The sequence below is a fragment of the Nerophis lumbriciformis genome, linkage group LG39 (assembly GCF_033978685.3).
Source record: "Nerophis lumbriciformis linkage group LG39, RoL_Nlum_v2.1, whole genome shotgun sequence".
Taxonomy (NCBI): Eukaryota; Metazoa; Chordata; class Actinopteri; order Syngnathiformes; family Syngnathidae; genus Nerophis; species Nerophis lumbriciformis.
The window spans coordinates 10,315,001-10,327,500 of NC_084586.2; the positions used below are offsets into that span (position 1 = coordinate 10,315,001).

Here is a 12,500-nt window from a genome sequence, read left to right on the forward strand (position 1 = left end):
TTGTCTCAGGATTCTAAGAACATTACTGTCACATTGAGTAAAAAAAATATTTTTGTGTTTGAAAACCTTACAAAAGCACATGTTTCTAGTAAAACTCTATTTATAACTCCAAAACCTATTTGGAGTTATGCTTGAAACTATTTTTTTATTGCTTCAAACGCATTGTCTCAGGATTCTAAGAACATTACTGTCATATTGAGTAAAAAAAAAAAAATAGTGTTTGAAAACCTTACAAAAGCACATGTTTCTAGTAAAACTCTATAACTCCAAAACATATTTGGAGTTATGCTTGGAACTATTTTTTATTGCTTCAAACACATTTTCTCAGTATTCTACGAACATTACTGTCACATTGAGTAAAAATAATATTTTTGTGTTTGAAAACCTTACAAAAGCACATGTTTCTAGTAAAACTCTATTTATAACTGTAAAACATATTTGGAGTTATGCTTGGAACTATATTTTATTGCTTCAAACACATTGTCTCAGGATTCTAAGAACATTAATGTCATATTGAGTAAAAAACATAAATAGTGTTTGAAAACCTTACAAAAGCACATGTTTCTAGTAAAACTCTATTTATAACTCCAAAACCTATTTGGAGTTATGCTTGGAACTATTTTTTTATTGCTTCAAACACATTTTCTCAGGATTCTACGAACATTACTGTCACATTGAGTAAAAAAAAATATTTTTGTGTTTGAAAACCTTACAAAAGCACATGTTTCTAGTAAAACTATTTATAACTCCAAAAGATATTTGGAGTTATGCTTGGAACAATTTTTTTATTGCTTCAAACGCATTGTCTCAGGATTCTAAGAACATTACTGTCATATTGAGTAAAACAAATAAATAGTGTTTGAAAACCTTACAAAAGCACGTTTCTAGTAAAACTCTATTTACAACTCCAAAACATATTTGGAGTTATGCTTGGAACTATTTTTTATTGCTTCAAACGCATTGTCTCAGGATTCTACGAACATTACTGTCACATTGAGTAAAAAAAATATTTTTGTGTTTGAAAACCTTACAAAAGCACATGTTTCTAGTAAAACTCTATAACTCCAAAACATATTTGGAGTTATGCTTGGAACTATTTTTTATTGCTTCAAACACATTTTCTCAGTATTCTACGAACATTACTGCCACATTGAGTAAAAAAAATATTTTTGTGTTTGAAAACCTTACAAAAGCACATGTTTCTAGTAAAACTATTTATTACTCTAAAACATATTTGGAGTTATGCTTGGAACTATATTTTATTGCTTCAAACACATTGTCTCAGGATTCTAAGAACATTACTGTCATATTGAGTAAAAAAAATAAATAGTGTTTGAAAACCTTACAAAAGCACATGTTTCTAGTAAAACTCTATTTATAACTCCAAAACCTATTTGGAGTTATGCTTGGAACTATTTTTTTATTGCTTCAAACGCATTGTCTCAGGATTCTAAGAACATTACTGTCATATTGAGTAAAAAAAAAAAAAATAGTGTTTGAAAACCTTACAAAAGCACATGTTTCTAGTAAAACTCTATAACTCCAAAACATATTTGGAGTTATGCTTGGAACTATTTTTTATTGCTTCAAACACATTTTCTCAGTATTCTACGAACATTACTGTCACATTGAGTAAAAATAATATTTTTGTGTTTGAAAACCTTACAAAAGCACATGTTTCTAGTAAAACTCTATTTATAACTGTAAAACATATTTGGAGTTATGCTTGGAACTATATCTTATTGCTTCAAACACATTGTCTCAGGATTCTAAGAACATTACTGTCATATTGAGTAAAAAAAATAAATAGTGTTTGAAAACCTTACAAAAGCACATGTTTCTAGTAAAACTCTATTTATAACTCTAAAACATATTTGGAGTTATGCTTGGAACTATATTTTATTGCTTCAAACACATTTTCTCAGGATTCTACGAACATTACTGTCACATTGAGTAAAAAAAATATTTTTGTGTTTGAAAACCTTACAAAAGCACATGTTTCTAGTAAAACTCTATTTATAACTCCAAAACCTATTTGGAGTTATGCTTGGAACTATTTTTTTATTGCTTCAAACGCATTGTCTCAGGATTCTAAGAACATTACTGTCATATTGAGTAAAAAAAAATAAATAGTGTTTGAAAACCTTATAAAAGCACATGTTTCTAGTAAAACTCTATTTATAACTCTAAAACATATTTGGAGTTATGCTTGGAATTATTTTTTATTGCTTCAAACGCATTGTCTCAGGATTCTACGAACATTACTGTCACATAGAGTAAAAATAATATTTTTGTGTTTGAAAACCTTACAAAAGCACATGTTTCTAGTAAAACTCTATTTATAACTTAATACGGGCATTATTAGACATATTGCATATTTGGTTGAGGAGTTATGCTTGAAACTATTTGTTATTGCTTCAAACGCATTTTCTCAGGATTCTAAGAACATTACTGTCATATTGAGTAAAAAAAAACAATTTATGTGTTTGAAAACCTTACAAAAGCACATGTTTCTAGTAAAACTCACAAACATACATTAATACAGGCATTATTAGACATATTGCATGTTTGGTTTAGGAGTTATGCTTTATTCATTGTTTTTATTGCTTCAAATGCATTTTTTCTTATTGAGTTAAAAAAAATTGTGCTTTTGTAAGTTTTTTTACTCAATAAGAAAAAATGCATTTGAAGCAATAAAAAAAAATATTTAAAGCATAACTCCTAAACCAAACATGCAATATGTCTAGTAATGCCTGTATTAATGTATCTTTGTGAGTTTTACTAGAATCATGTGCTTTTGTGAGGTTTTCAAACACAAAAATATTTTTTTTTTACTCAAAATGACAATAATGTTCTTAGAATCCTGAGAAAATGCGTTTGAAGCAATAACAAATAGTTTCAAGCATAACTCCTAAACCAAACATGCAATATGTCTAGTAATGCCTGTATTAATGTATCTTTGTGAGTTTTACTAGAATCATGTGCTTTTGTAAGGTTTTCAAACACATGTTTCTAGTAAAACTCACAAAGATACATTAATACAGGCATTATTAGACATATTGCATATTTGGTTGAGGAGTTATGCTTGAAACTATTTGTTATTGCTTCAAACGCATTTTCTCAGGATTCTAAGAACATTACTGTCATATTGAGTAAAAAAAAAACAATTTATGTGTTTGAAAACCTTACAAAAGCACATGTTTCTAGTAAAACTCACAAACATACATTAATACAGGCAATATTAGACATATTGCATGTTTATTATAGGAGTTATGCTTGAAAAAAAAAGTTATTGCTTCAAAACGCATTTTCTCAGGATTCTAAGAACATTACTGTCATAGAGTAAAAAAAAAAAATGTTTGTGTTTGCAAACCTTACAAAAGCACATGTTTCTAGTAAAACTCACAAACAAACATTAATACAGACATTATTAGACATATTGCATGTTTGGTTTAGGAGTTACGCTTGAAACTATTTGTTATTGCTTCAAACGCATTTTCTTGGGATTCTAAGAACATTACTGTCATATTGAGTAAAAAAACATGTTCGTGTTTGAAAACCTTACAAAAGCACATGTTTCTAGCAAAACTCACAAAGATAATAATATTTGGTTGGTAGTTAAAGTTAAAGTTAAAGTATGCCAGCAACACTCCGAACTTTGATAATATCAATATGTGGAGTAAAACTGGTCAAATTGCATTACGTACATTTATGCAAATTTCCCCCCACGTTTTGTGCGTATGCAAGTGCCATTGATAAAACACAAAACTATTAGCCGTTTAGCTAGCGCTGCTACACTTAAAGGGGAACTGCAACCTTTTTGGAATTTTCCCTATCATTCACAGTCCTTATGGAAGACAAGAACACATATGTTTTTCTTTTTTTGGTGTATTGTTATGTGTAGCAATTAAGCGAAAGGAAGTCTTCTATTAGCCCAGTAAAAAACATTAAAAAAACGCTAACGATACACATTTACATCTCGTGTGACCTAATTTTAGTGTAAGAGACATAACGCAGGGAAACTACTTTAAGCCGCAGATATATACCGGTACGAAATATTTTAAATGTTTATTGACATACTTTAACTGTTTCCAAACGGGGCCTACACGACAGTAAAATGGCTGATCAAACAAAAGTGCATTTGCTAATATGCTAACACGTTTACGAGTGTCTATGTTAATATTATTAACTTTCAATGGCATTATTTTCGTATTGTTCCAGTTTCACAAATTCTTCAGTAAATTCACCAAGGCGTCACCGTGGAGTTATTGAGTCCATTTAGCTGAATTGGAAGCACGCTTCTGCCGCGAGTGGGTCCATGACGATGGCTTCTGTTTTGTTTGATCGGCCATTTTACTGCCGTGTTACAGACACTGTTTGGAAACAATTCTGTGTAAATACCTCATTTCACAACGTATACAGTATATATCTGCGGCTTATAGTTCAGTACGGCTTATACAAACCCCGTTTCCATATGAGTTGGGAAATTGTGTTAGATGTAAATATAAACGGAATACAATGATTTGCAAATCATTTTCAACCCATAATCAATTGAATGCACTACAAAGACAACATATTTGATGTTCAAACTCATAAACTTTATTTTTTTTTTTGCAAATAATAATTAACTTAGAATTTCATGGCTGCAACACGTGCCAAAGTAGTTGGGAAAGGGCATGTTCACCACTGTGTTACATGGCCTTTCCTTTTAACAACACTCAGTAAACGTTTGGGAACTGAGGAGACACATTTTTGAAGCTTCTCAGGTGGAATTCTTTCCCATTCTTGCTCGATGTACAGCTTAAGTTGTTCAACAGTCCGGGGGTCTCCGTTTTTTAGCTTCATAATGCGCCACACATTTTCAATGGAAGACAGGTCTGGACTACAGGCAGGCCAGTCTAGTACCCGCACTCTTTTACTATGAAGCAACGTTGATGTAACACGTGGCTTGGCATTGTCTTGCTGAAATAAGCAGGGGCGTCCATGGTAACGTTGCTTGGATGGCAACATATGTTGCTCCAAAACCTGTATGTACCTTTCAGCATTAATGGCGCCTTCACAGATGTGTAAGTTACCCATGTCTTGGGCACTAATACACCCCCATACCATCACACATGCTGGCTTTTCAACTTTGCACCTATAACAATCCGGATGGTTCTTTTCCTCTTTGGTCCGAAGGACACGACGTCCACAGTTTCCAAAAACAATTTGAAATGTGGACTCGTCAGACCACAGAACACTTTTCCACTTTGTATCAGTCCATCTTAGATGAGCTCAGGCCCAGCGAAGCCGACGGCGTTTCTGGGTGTTGTTGATAAACGGTTTTCGCCTTGCATAGGAGAGTTTTAACTTGCACTTACAGATGTAGCGACCAACTGTAGTTACTGACAGTGGGTTTCTGAAGTGTTCCTGAGCCCATGTGGTGATATCCTTTACACACTGATGTCGCTTGTTGATGCAGTACAGCCTGAGGGATCGAAGGTCACGGCTTAGCTGCTTAAGTGCAGTGATTTCTCCAGATTCTCTGAACCCTTTGATGATATTACGGACCGTAGATGGTGAAATCCCTAAATTCCTTGCAATAGCTGGTTGAGAAAGGTTTTTCTTAAACTGTTCAACAATTTGCTCACGCATTTGTTGACAAAGTGGTGACCCTCGCCCCATCCTTGTTTGTGAATGACTGAGCATTTCATGGAATCTACTTTTATACCCAATCATGGCACCCACCTGTTCCCAATTTGCCTGTTCACCTGTGGGATGTTCCAAATAAGTGTTTGATGAGCATTCCTCAACTTTATCAGTATTTATTGCCACCTTTCCCAACTTCTTTGTCACGTGTTGCTGGCATCAAATTCTAAAGTTAATGATTTGCAAAAAAAAAAAAATGTTTATCAGTTTTAACATCAAATATGTTGTCTTTGTAGCATATTCAACTGAATATGGGTTGAAAATGATTTGCAAATCATTGTATTCTGTTTGTAATTACATCTAACACAATTTCCCAACTCATATGGAAACAGGGTTTGTACATGGAAACATATTTTTTTCCTAAAATCTAGTGGGCGTGGTGGTCCATAATCCGGTAAATACGGTATTCACTGTTACAGTTGTGCGAGGCAGTTGAGTTGCAACTGTAATTGTTCATACGAACGCACTTCACTCTAAGTGTCTCAGATATGCGTGTCACCGTTCAAACCTGGGAGTAGTATGCAGCAGGGTTCAGGTAAAAAGGCACGCCGGCGTCTGCCATCATGCGGGTTGCGGATATAATGTCGCTTGTGTGCAGCGCAATGTGCTGGATCCCTGCGGCCCCGTGCTCCTCCAAGAACGTGTCCACCTGGTTCCTCCCTGAAAGAACCGGACAATATTGACCTATTAAGATGTACTAACAAACAGACATTGTTTACCCTTTCTAATGGGACCATTTATTTATCCTTTTTAATAGAGATGTCCGATAATGGCTTTTTTGCCGATATCCGATATTGTCCAACTCTTAATTACCGATTCCGATATCAACCGATACCGATTAGAGATGCGCGGTTTGCGGACACAACCGCGGAGTCCGCGGATAATCCGCAGGTCGGGCGGGTGACATGACGAAAAAAATAGATTTTAAATAGATTAGGGCGGGTGGCAGTTGAACCAATTCGGAAATATATATACATAGTTAAATGTTGTTACCCACATACGAAAAACGAGCAGCACTCTTTGAAACAGGCACTGCAGCACACCACAACACAACACAACAGAAAAAAAAAAAAAAAAAAAGATGGCAACGCCGGCAGCGTGGTACCCGACAAACTAAAAAATGGAATACTAAAGACCAGGGAAAAAAAAGACCAGAAAAGTTCAGCGTGGACTCGTTTTTATGAGGTTGTAAATCAGGATGATAGCAATGCTGGCTACGTGATTTGCAAGAGCTGCGACGCTGTTTATGTCTACGACAGTCACAAAACCGGGACATCTAACATGGTGCATCACATTTGTGCAAAACCCCAAACCTCCACAAACACCCTGAGCATGAGCAGTTTCGTCCGCCGTTCCCCTTTTCGGGGGAAACAAGGACAATCATTCCCACGACTACAACACCTTGCCAAGAGAATCCTATGCGTCCCAGCAACAAGTGGCGCAAGTGAGCGCTCCTTCAGCGCAGCAGGGCGCATTTTAGAGGCCAGGCGCTCTCGCCTGAATCCTGGCACTGTAGATGTCATTTTATTCCTGCATAGTGCTAACAAAAAAAAAAGTAAGTAGACATACGGTTGGATATGTTAAACGAATTAGTCTACGTTACCTATAGGCTATACCAAATAAGCCCATGTCTAACCTATATTGAGTTCGGTCAGCTGAATAATTTTGATGGTTACGTGTTGTTTGGGCGCACTACAATGCAAAGGAATTAAGGCAATTGCGTTGTTTATTGTGGTTTTTTTCTATTCGAGATATACTACTGTGTGTTAATTATTTGGCCTCGCTTTCAAGTGAAGCGCATCTCCGATTGGCTACAATGTAAGGCTATTTAGCCTGCTTTGTTTGTCGCGACCGTCTTATTTCATTATAATTCAAGTTTGATGATAAAGTGCAGTCTGATGGGTTTGATTTCCCCCCTTCAGCTATTTGCCTTGGCCAATAAGTTGCAGGTAATTTATTATTATTATTTATTTAATTTATTTTTGTTTAAATAGGGATGACATACATATGTTATTGTATAATTTAAGTTTGTGCGCGTGATTGACAGCCTAAGGCTTATGAGGCACATTTTTTTTTTTTTTTTTTTATTTCAACTTAAAAACGTATGAGCCTATGCCTATGCCTACAACATAGGCTATGTGTTTATCTTTATTTTCCTGCCTGTCGTTGACAATGGAGATTGTCTGATATTTTGTCATGGCTGCAGATCAATCAATAAAAGGTTCATCTTTGTCGCGAAATTGTTCACTGTTTCACTCTGCACCCCGCCCTCGTCCCTATTTGAGCATTATAACGTTAACAAGTTAATATTCATTGAAATAAATTCAGAACATTTTTTTTACCTAACGGCAATATAGGCCTAGTCTTTCTAAAACGTTTTTTTAACTTCTGCTTGCTGCAACTGCGCACACAAAGTGTGAGGATGGAACGCACTCCTGATCTGAGGGCATTGGCAACAATAGTCAACACTTTCTTAATGGAAATGACAATAATATTATAATAATGATAAATAATATTATCACGCATTAATATCTCTTAGCCACTAATGCGTGGCCAAGAGATATTAATGCGTGGCACGCATTGAATGTCTCTGCTGCATTGGATCAGTCTCCTTTCTTCAACAGGCAAAAGCTTTCTAACCTCACTAATGCCTTGCATCGTCTATATTAGATATATAACAACGGGCGGGTGGCGGGCGGGTGTGGATTTGATAAAATGTTAGTTCGGGTGAATGGCGGGTGGATGACGACTTTTGTGATGCGGTTGCGGATGAAATAATTGCCTATCCGCGCATCTCTAATACCGATATATACAGTCGTGGAATTAACACATTATTATGCCTAATTTTGTTGTGATGCCCCGCTGGATGCATTAAACAATGTAACAAGGTTTTCCAAAATAGATCAACTCAAGTTATGGAAAAAAAATGCCAACATGGCACTGCCATATTTATTATTGAAGTCACAAAGTGCATTTTTTTTTTTAACATGCCTCAAAACAGCAGCTTGGAATTTGGGACATGTTCTCCCTGAGAGAGCATGAGGAGGTTGAGGTGGGCGGGGTTGAGGTCGGGGAGGGTGGGGGAGGGGGTGTATATTGTAGCGTCCCGGAAGAGTTAGTGCTGCAAGGGGTTCTGGGTATTTGTTCTGTTGTGTTTATTTTTTTGATTGATTGTTTTTTGATTGATTGATTGAGACTTTTATTAGTACCGTATTTTTCGGACTATAAGTCGCAGTTTTTAATCATAGTTTGGCCGTGCTTCAGTGCGACTTATATATGTTTTTTTCCTTCTTTATTATGCATTTTTTCGGCAGGTGCGACTTATACCCCGGTGCGACTTATACTCCGAAAAATACGGTAGGTTGCACAGTACAGTACATATTCCGTACAATTCACCACTAAATGCTAACACCCAAATAAGTTTTTCAACTTGTTTAAGTCGGGGTCCACTTAAATTGATTCATGATACAGATATATACTATCAGATATATACTATCAGATATATACTATACTATCAGATATATACTATACTCCTCTCTGAGCTGCCACCTTAACGTGGTAGAGGAGTTTGCGTGTCCCAATGATCCTAGGAGCTATGTTGTCCGGGGGCTTCCATGCCCCCTGGTAGGGTCTCCCAAGACAAACAGGTCCTAGGTGAGGGATCAGACAAAGAGCAGCTCGAAGACTTCTATGGAAATGCAAGAACCGAGACTCAGATTTCCCTCGCCCGGACGCGGGTCACCGGGGCCCCCCTCCGGAGCCAGGCCCGGAGTTGGGGCACGATGGCGAGCGCCTGGTGGCCGAAGAGGCAACGTGGGTCCCCCCTCCAATGGGCTCACCACCCATAGCAGGGGCCATAGAGGTCGGGTGCAATGTGAGCTGGGCGGTAGCCGAAGGCAGGGCACTTGGCGGTCCGATCCTCGGCTACAGAAGCTAGCTCTTGGGACGTGGAACGTCACCTCGCTGGGGGGGGGAGGAGCCTGAGCTAGTGCGCGAGGTAGAGAAGTTCCGGTTGGATATAGTCGGACTCACCTCGACGCACAGCAAGGGCTCTGGAACCAGTTCTCTCGAGAGGGGCTGGACTCTCTTCCACTCTGGCGTTGCCAGCAGTGAGAGGCGACGGGCTGGGGTGGCAATTCTTGTTGCCCCCCGACTCAGAGCCTGCATGTTGGAGTTCAACCCGGTGGACGAGAGGGTAGCTTCCCTCCGCCTTCGGGTGGGGGGCCGGGTCCTGACTGTTGTTTGCGCTTACGCGCCAAACAGCAGCTCAGAGTACCCGCCCTTTTTGGATTCACTCGAGGGAGTACTTGAGAGTGCTCCCCCGGGTGATTCCCTCGTTCTACTGGGGGACTTCAACGCTCATATTGGCAACGACAGTGAAACCTGGAGAGGCGTGATTGGGAAGAATGGGCGCCCGGATCTGAACCCAAGTGGTGTTTTGTTATTGGACTTTTGTGCCCGTCACGGATTGTCCATAACGAACACCATGTTCAAGCATAAGGGTGTCCATATGTGCACTTGGCACCAGGACACCCTAGGCCGCAGTTCTATGATCGACTTTGTAGTTGTGTCATCGGATTTGCGGCCTCATGTTTTGGACACTCGGGTGAAGAGAGGGGCGGAGCTTTCTACCGATCACCACCTGGTGGTGAGTTGGCTGCGATGGTGGGGGAGGATGCCGGACAGACCTGGCAGGCCCAAACGCATTGTGAGGGTTTGCTGGGAACGTCTGGCAGAGTCTCCTGTCAGAGAGAGTTTCAATTCCCACCTCCGGAAGAACTTTGAACATGTCACGAGGGAGGTGCTGGACATTGAGTCCGAGTGGACCATGTTCCGCACCTCTATTGTCGAGGCGGCTGATTGGAGCTGTGGCCGCAAGGTAGTTGGTGCCTGTCGTGGCGGTAATCCTAGAACCCGTTGGTGGACACCGGCGGTGAGGGATGCCGTCAAGCTGAAGAAGGAGTCCTATCGGGTTCTTTTGGCTCATGGGACTCCTGAGGCAGCGGACAGGTACCGACAGGCCAAGCGGTGTGCGGCTTCAGCGGTCGCGGAGGCAAAAACTCGGACATGGGAGGAGTTCGGGGAAGCCATGGAAAACGACTTCCGGACGGCTTCGAAGCGATTCTGGACCACCATCCGCCGCCTCAGGAAGGGGAATCAGTGCACTACCAACATCGTGTATGGTGCGGATGGTGTTCTGCTGACCTCGACTGCGGAAGTTGTGGATCAGTGGAGGGAATACTTCGAAGACCTCCTCAATCCCACCAACACGTCTTCCTATGAGGAAGCAGTGCCTGGGGAGTCTGTGGTGGGCTCTCCTATTTCTGGGGCTGAGGTTGCTGAGGTAGTTAAAAAGCTCCTCGGTGGCAAGGCCCCGGGGGTGGATGAGATCCGCCCGGAGTTCCTTAAGGCTCTGGATGCTGTAGGGCTGTCTTGGTTGACAAGACTCTGCAGCATCGCGTGGACATCGGGGGCAGTACCTCTGGATTGGCAGACCGGGGTGGTGGTTCCTCTCTTTAAAAAGGGGAACCGGAGGGTGTGTTCTAACTATCGTGGGATCACACTCCTCAGCCTTCCCGGTAAGGTCTATTCAGGTGTACTGGAGAGGAGGCTACGCCGGATAGTCGAACCTCGGATTCAGGAGGAACAGTGTGGTTTTCGTCCTGGTCGTGGAACTGTGGACCAGCCCTATACTCTCGGCAGGGTCCTTGAGGGTGCATGGGAGTTTGCCCAACCAGTCTACATGTGCTTTGTGGACTTGGAGAAGGCATTCGACCGTGTCCCTCGGGAAGTCCTGTGGGGAGTGCTCAGAGAGTATGGGGTTTCGGACTGTCTGATTGTGGCGGTCCGCTCCCTGTATGATCAGTGTCAGAGCTTGGTTCGCATTGCCGGCAGTAAGTCGGACACGTTTCCGGTGAGGGTTGGACTCCGCCAAGGCTGCCCTTTGTCACCGATTCTGTTCATAACTTTTATGGACAGAATTTCTAGGCGCAGTCAAGGCGTTGAGGGGATCTGGTTTGGTGGCTGCAGGATTAGGTCTCTGCTTTTTGCAGATGATTTGGTCCTGATGGCTTCATCTGGCCAGGATCTTCAGCTCTCACTGGATCGGTTCGCAGCTGAGTGTGAAGCGACTGGGATGAGAATCAGCACCTCCAAGTCCGAGTCCATGGTTCTCGCCCGGAAAAGGGTGGAGTGCCATCTCCGGGTTGGGGAGGAGATCTTGCCCCAAGTGGAGGAGTTCAAGTACCTCGGAGTCTTGTTCACGAGTGAGGGAAGAGTGGATCGTGAGATCGACAGGCGGAACGGTGCGGCGTCTTCAGTAATGCGGACGCTGTATCGATCCGTTGTGGTGAAGAAGGAGCTGAGCCGGAAGGCAAAGCTCTCAATTTACCGGTCGATCTACGTTCCCATCCTCACCTATGGTCATGAGCTTTGGGTTATGACCGAAAGGACAAGATCACGGGTACAAGCGGCCGAAATGAGTTTCCTCCGCCGGGTGGCGGGGCTCTCCCTTAGAGATAGGGTGAGAAGCTCTGTCATCCGGGAGGAGCTCAAAGTAAAGCCGCTGCTCCTCCACATCGAGAGGAGCCAGATGAGGTGGTTCGGGCATCTGGTCAGGATGCCACCCGAGCGCCTCCCTAAGGAGGTGTTTAGGGCATGTCCGACCGGTAGGAGGCCACGAGGAAGACCCAGGACACGTTGGGAAGACTATGTCTCCCGGCTGGCCTGGGAACGCCTCGGGATCCCCCGGGAGGAGCTGGACGAAGTGGCTGAGGAGAGGGAAGTCTGGGCTTCCCTGCTTAGGCTGCTGC

The 12,500-nt window shown here is 41.3% G+C and overlaps 1 protein-coding gene across 1 annotated transcript in view; it reads right to left on the reverse strand.

The window, feature by feature from the left end:
- Positions 1 to 12,500, reverse strand: part of hpdl (4-hydroxyphenylpyruvate dioxygenase-like) — a 21,100-nt gene that overhangs the window by 1,986 nt on the left and 6,614 nt on the right. The window contains exon 3 of the mRNA XM_061931707.1: positions 6,197 to 6,348. Coding sequence (XP_061787691.1) covers positions 6,197 to 6,348 — 152 coding nt within the window. The remainder of the gene's footprint in view (positions 1 to 6,196; positions 6,349 to 12,500) is intronic.